Genomic DNA, 7171 nt, shown 5'->3' on the forward strand with positions numbered 1-7171 from the left:
TCTTCTTTTGGTTTTGTAATAATCAAAACACATGATCCAACACTTTGGTTTTGGTGAAATATGTTGGAAGTGACTTATAAATAAGATTAAAGAAGTATGTAAGGAGAAGTCATCCAATCAAGGACAAAAAACATTAATGTGGACAATAAATTTTAGAGATTGTTACGCACTCTCGCACACGTGCATACCAATGTGTGCTACTTAGAAGAAGGATTCATATTTATGTTATATTTTGGAAAAACATAACTTTGAGTTCCTACACTTTGCTTGAGTTTTGTTATAGTAGGTATTTGAACTTTTTTTGGTATTTTAAATCCCTATACTTTTATTTTTCTGTATTCTAGGTCCTTCCATGAGTGATTATAAGGACCTAAAATGCCAAAAAATAAAAGTATAGAGACCTAAAACACTGGAAAAAGTGTAGAGATAAAATTTTTTATAAGTTTTAAAAATATAAAAAATATTTTTTGTGCTAATACAACTAAAAAAAATCCATATAATCTATGTATCTTTATATGCAAATTAAATGTAAAACATAGGCACACCATTGATAAAGTATGATGCAACTCACTTTAGACTTTGTATAAGACACATGAACTACTTGTAGTTTAGGGGTAATAAAACTTAGTCTCTTAATGAATTTGATCTTTTGAGTTTAATTCTTATCAATTTTGTCCATTAAAATTTCCTCAATTGTTGCTGTGATCCTTATTGTTTGGAGATGAGGTAACATTATTAAACAATGAAATATGTAAATTAATAAAAATAAGTGTAGTTAATTATGCAAAAAAAAAAGAAATTAAAACATTCTAAGAAATTTTTAATAAACAAAAGAACATATAAAGCAATGTATAAGAAAATAAGGAGAAATATGAAAATTTCATTGCCTTTATGCTCAACTACTGATAAGCTGATTTTGATTGAGTAACTCAGACGACTCTTACACTGTGATGAGGGATTTTTCGCAATGTAGTATCTAATGAATCCTTTTGAAAATTTCTTCGAAAAATCAACTTACCTCATAAACAATTTCTCATCCTTTGGAAACTGTTGCACTCAGCACTTCCAATTGAAGATATTCTTAGATATCATCAAATTAGATGTTCATTCACATTGTATGTTTGGTTGTGTGGAATCAGAATCATCAACTCATCTTTTTGGGAGAAGTCACTGTGTTAAATCAATTTGGTTAGGTGCTTTGTTCTTTCATTCTTCTAAAACAGTATGACTACTGTTTTCTCTACTTGCCTTATCACAATTCTCACTAAATTGCACAAGGATGGTCTAGATTTTCAGCTTAGAAGTCTTATTATCTTCCTCAACCTAGTATGGCAAAAAAGAAAATTGCATTTTACAAAGGGATTATTTGTTAACCAAATCAAGTGATTAAGGAATTTTAGCAATTGTGTTTTTATCTTTTGGAGGTTTATGTTTATTCTATTATTGACAAAAGGAATAATAATGCTTCAAGAGTTGTTTGCGATCTTCTACTATGACGTGGAATAGATTTCCTTTCGTAAGTCCTCAACAACTTTGGAATATAAGGATGTAAAAAAAAAAAAATTCAAACAGGGTTGTAGCATCTACTCTATTGCTATAGTCTTTATCAATTATAAGTTCATGTAAAAGCTTTATTTGGAAACAATTTTCTTTCACTGAGTCAAATTGTTTCAATTTACTTTGCTTTTGAAGTGTGCTAGTTTGGATCAAGGAAGCATGTTCAAATGGGATCTCCATTAGTGTGGTCTTGCATTTCAGTGCTATCAAAAGAAAATTATTTCACTGCCTCTTCTTTGTAAGCATTTCTCTTTTCTACCAATGGTGCAAGATGCCCCATGTGCTTGCTAACTACTTTGCTTCTGTTTCATTTAATGTTTCTTAGGACTAAAACTCTTCAACCCCCCTTCCCTTTGGAATTCCTGCAATCTTATATACTGTAAAACTAATTTCTTTTTTATTAATTGATCTTTTTATAAAAGGGGGGAAATAAGGAGAAAAAGAACATAAGAAAATAAGAGGAAAAAGAAAAGAATATAAAAACAAAGTTGATTTATTCTCACTTATCCAAACACATATATACCAAGTCATCAATATACACATCAGATTAATTTGAGGACCAATTTGTGTTTCAAAACCTAAATAACTAACTTGAAGAAAACATAAAAGATTAGATTGCTACAAAAAAAAAGTAAATTTGATAAACCAAATCAATATAGCTTAGACAAATTTGACCGACTAAAACTTTTATTATCCCTTTTATTTTACTCAACAATGATTGACCTATAAAACACAACAAGCATTAGGATTCTCATCACTAAAAAGCTGAGGAGCATAGACATAGTGGATGATATAAGGAACGTTGTGTTTGGCCACAATGTCAACTGTGGTATCTTCTTGGATTTGTATTATCTGTGTTGTGCTTTCCCCACTCTCCTTATTCTTCTCTTTTCCTTTGTCCTTCTCTGATTCACCATCTTTCTTCTTCTCTTCCTTCTCTTTTTCTTTGTCCTTCTTCTCTGATTCACCATCTTTCTTCTTCTCTTCTTTCTCTTTTTCTTTGGATTCAGTACCAGACTTGCCTTCTCTTTTTTCTTTGGTTGATTCACCTGCCTTACCTGATGATCCAAGTAATAAGTATATATGAACAGGTTAAATTTCACCCATTAATTTCTAAAGTTTGGTTCTTTAATTCCAAATACTCTTAAAAGTTGACAATGAATCATTTTGAACTTTTAAACTAACATATATAATAGATAACCTTGTGTTGTTAATTAGTTTGTCCATTATTTTATTAATTAATGCAAAGTGATATGTCGGTACCAATGGACTTGTAGGTTTTATGTTTATGTACAAAACTGGGTAATGCATAAATAATATTTTAATTAAGCTATATTAAGTCGTTAATTAATGGATAAAATAGATCAATGGCATGCCCTATTACAAATGAAATAATAGATGTGAAAATTCAATAGAATTCGTATCAAATTTTGAAATTTTAAAAATAATCTACATACATATATTATTTAAAATTTAAAGGAATTGTACGTAATTTAATGTTGAAAGTACATGCCAATGCGTTTATCAAAATGAGAGTTAAATATATATATTATATTCTAAATGAGAATAGAACCTCCCTGTCTCATTATATATTATATATCAACTAGGAAGAAAACTTGAGAATCATGGAATCCAAACTATTCATGACTCTATGAGAATAGTGCAGCTTCCACTAGTGCTTAAAAAAATGTGTGTGTACAGGGAAAAAAAAAAGAGAGAGGGAAAATTACTGTGAAATCCCTCAACCATTTAAAATACCCAAAAATCCCATGAAATCTTTAAATACCTGTTAGGTCCTTAGGAGTGAATAAAATTAAAATGATAACCAAAATATCCATGTTATAAGATGTCAAGTTGTCAACTTGGGAAAGGCTATTGACAACTAAAATGGCTGTTGCCAACGTTGTCAATAGGGCATCTTGTTATAACATGAACATTTTGGTAATTATCATTTCAATTTTATTTACTCCTAAGTTTCTAGAAACCTGACATATATTTTTAAATTCAATGGAACTTTTGGGTATTTTGAATGGTTGTGGGGGACTTTATGATAATTTTCCCTAAAAAAATTTTGTGTGTGTGTGTGTGTGTTTGATGAGTTCGACTTGTTCACATGTCATAAAATTTCACTTATTTGATTTTAGCTTCAATCCAGACATATTATTTTAATTCATAAATTAATCAGACCAAAATGATAAGTCCAAAATGTAATTAATTAAGGATTTAAAAGAAATTAATATCAGTTAAAGGTTATTCTCACCCTTTTCTTTGGTTGATGACTCTGGAGATTTTCCATCTTGCTTGCCCTTTTCTTTGTCTTCAACCTTTTTCTGTTCCTTTGAGGAAATAATCTCTGCTTTTTTATGCACTTTTGTTTTCAGAAACCTTAATAATTTTTCAGGCTCAATGCTTCCTTCAGTTGTCACCGTTTGAGCTTCCTGGTCAGTTTTAACACTAAAAATACCTGCAAATTTCATTCGTTAAATAAATAATATTACTCATAAAAAATTGTAACATTCAAATTTTACATATTTGAAATTGAAATTCTAGGGTTTTGGGTATGTGTATATTTATACCTCTGTGTTTTATCAACCTATTTTGCAGGTCTCTCCCGCATTTGTCACAATGCATGTGAACCTTCGCTGTGATAGTGCGAATAATTGGCTTCAAATCAACAAAAAATTGGTTGATTAAATTGCAAAACAAATATTAGTTGAACTAATATAGTTCAGAAAATTCAGTCTGACATTCAAGCACTCGACAGGAATATGAGTAGAAATAAATGTTTGAAGGAGTATTATTTTAATGTACATATTTTTAATTATAATCAATTTGACAATGGTTTTGATTACAATCCAATTTCAAAATCTTTGGTTGATTAATTATATGACCGATTTATAATGTAAAACTTAATTAGCATGTTACAAAATCTAGATTCAAACAGCATTTTTGTCTTCTTTAGCAACTCCATCCAATATATAATTCAAATTAATTAGTCGAAACTTGATACAGTATTTATAAAATTTATATTAATATTACCACAAAAAAAGCATACATCAATATATTTTATCAGAACGCTCATGTTTCTTAGTTCAACTCTATCCGATATGTAATTATGTTGAATTTTGTGCATAACACAAGAAAATATGTCTAATTGTTACATATAGGAAGATTTTCTTGAATGACCACCATGATTATTTATGAGTTACTCCTCACAGCTTATTTATAAATTATTTTTAATATATTTTACTGGGATTAAGAAAAATATTAAAAATCATTAACTTTATCTAAAATTTAATTAATTTTTTATTTTATCCCTATTAAATATATATGCTTTAATAATATACTTGCTTTTATTAACATTTAATGGAGGATAAAAGGAAAAAGTTATGATAAAAATTAATAACGTAGCTTATAAATATGACCAACAAATATTCTCCTCTCTATGCCTTATAAATAGGATCAAAAAGAATATATATACATACACTCAATTATTTGATCTTATTTATAAGTCATTTTTAATTTCACCAAAATAAAAAAATCTTAAATTCCATTAACTTTATCTAAAATAAAATTTAATAATATTTTAACTTTGTCTTTATTAAATATATATACTTTGTGATAAAAAATTAATGGAGGGCAAAAGAAAAAATTTGTGATAAAAATTTAATTACATGATTTATAAATAAGATCAAAAAATATTTCTCTTCTACCCTATAAATAGGACTAGAGTGAGTATTTATATATAACCAACAGGAAGTTGTACTATTCACAAATCTGACTTTGGCCATTGTAGCTACACAAGTTCCTGAGATCTAATTTAATTGTGAGGAAAGAATAAGGTTAATGACCATTTCCCTCCTAACTTTTAGAGGAAAGCTGGGCACCTTATATTAAAGGGTGGGGCAATATCCCCTATAAATAATTTTTTCAAGAGCAAAATTACACTTTTGTCAAAGACTTATCATCTTCTTTATTATCTGCTGATGTGGTGGGCTCACACATAGTGACAACAAGACATTTTGACTCATTTTGTTGCTAAAATTAGACCCATTTCTTGCCACCACCACCGCTCTTTGCAACCCCTTTAGCCCACATTAAATGGTGAAAATGAGTCAAAATGCCTTGTTGTCACTGGACATGGGCTTACTATGTTAGCAGATAATGGAGAAGATGATAGGTCTCTAATGGAAGGATGATTTTGCTCTTGCAAAAATTGTTTAGGGAGGTTATTGTCCCACCCTTCAGTACATGGTGCCCAACATGTCCTAAAAAATTTAGGGAAAAAAATGGTTCTTAACTTTAAAGGATAACTCACTTCTTTCTTGATCTCCTTTGGTATTTTCTCTGGAGGGGCAGGAGGCTCAGCCTTGATTTTTGGGGATATTAACTCAACCTTTTTGTTGCTCTTTTTCTCAATAATCTTCAATATCTTCAAGGGGTCTAATTTTCCTTTCACTTTTATTTCTCCTTTCTCCATATCTGTCTCCACATTCTGAACCCCTATTCATAATCATTCACCCACCATGTATCATATAAAGACTCATCAACATTTCTAATATGGAGGCAATATAATGATAATAAATTAAAATTCAAAATACATATATAGATGAGGAATAAGAATAATTGAATTAATTAAAAGTTACCTTGAGTAACAAGGAGATGCTTCTTGATCTTTCGTCCACATTGCTGGCAATGAAGGTTAACTTTGTAAATGGCATTAATCACATCACTTCCCTCTTTCTTCTCATCATTCTTCTTATTCTCTTCTTTCTCTTTTCCCTTCTCTTCTTTCTTCTCTTCTTTCCCCTCAGCCATATTCGCTCGCCTCTGTGCAAGTGCACTGCTCGATATATGTGAAAAGATTAACGAGAGTAACTAATGAAGAAAATTTATTAGTGTTGGATATTTTCAGGTTATGGGTCAAGACTCAAGATCAATTGGGTTTTTGTCAAGACTGATTTTCTTGTCGCACAAGCTTTAGAACTTGATGAAGTTTCGTAAGAGACCATATCGCTTCCATGGTTGGTAGCTCACCAATTATTGGAAACTTGCTCTCGTGTATTTGAAGAAGTAAAAGGGCATACAAGGAATTTATGGAATAAATTACAATTCCATAAATACCCTTAAGTTTTGTTAAAATTAAGGAAAAATCAATCTGTAGATCCTTCTAATATTTGTTGATTTGAATTAGATCCTTGTATCTTTTTTTTTTGGTTTAATTAAATCCTTACTGTTTGATTGATCAAATATATTAATCCTGAATGATTTAAATACTTAAAATTTTAATTTCTTTTAAAGATGAAATTAAAAATTTATATTTTTATGAAAAATTATATAAATTTGGAATTAATAACATAATTTTATTACTTAAAATTTATATAATTAAGTTATGTTTTTTTAAAATAAATTACGCATGTGTGTGTAGAATTTTTAGAAGGGAAAGGTGCACACATCTAGTGCCCAATTGTATCTCAAATATAATTGTCTCTAATAGGAGAATACCTGTGAGCAATCAAAAACTATCTATATAATTTTTATAAAAACTTAATAAAAATGAAAACATTGTATTAAATAAAATTTTATTTTTTTGTCTAAAATTATTAAATCAATT

At 29.1% G+C, this 7171-nt stretch overlaps 1 protein-coding gene across 1 annotated transcript; it reads right to left on the bottom strand.

Moving 5' to 3' along the window:
- Positions 1 to 2034: 2034 nt before the first annotated feature.
- Positions 2035 to 6477, bottom strand: LOC129291565 (heavy metal-associated isoprenylated plant protein 4). The gene is made up of 5 exons (XM_054929015.1): positions 6204 to 6477; positions 5876 to 6060; positions 4134 to 4221; positions 3818 to 4021; positions 2035 to 2615 (listed from the first exon to the last, which is right to left on the bottom strand). Exons 1-5 carry the CDS (start codon positions 6373 to 6375, stop codon positions 2281 to 2283), a joined length of 984 nt encoding a protein of 327 aa, XP_054784990.1. The 5' UTR covers positions 6376 to 6477; the 3' UTR covers positions 2035 to 2280.
- Between the last annotated feature and the right edge of the window lie 694 nt (positions 6478 to 7171).

The sequence above is a fragment of the Prosopis cineraria genome, unplaced genomic scaffold (genome assembly GCF_029017545.1).
Source record: "Prosopis cineraria cultivar Desert tree isolate PC_DT_omini unplaced genomic scaffold, ASM2901754v1 PC13, whole genome shotgun sequence".
NCBI lineage: Eukaryota > Viridiplantae > Streptophyta > Magnoliopsida > Fabales > Fabaceae > Prosopis > Prosopis cineraria.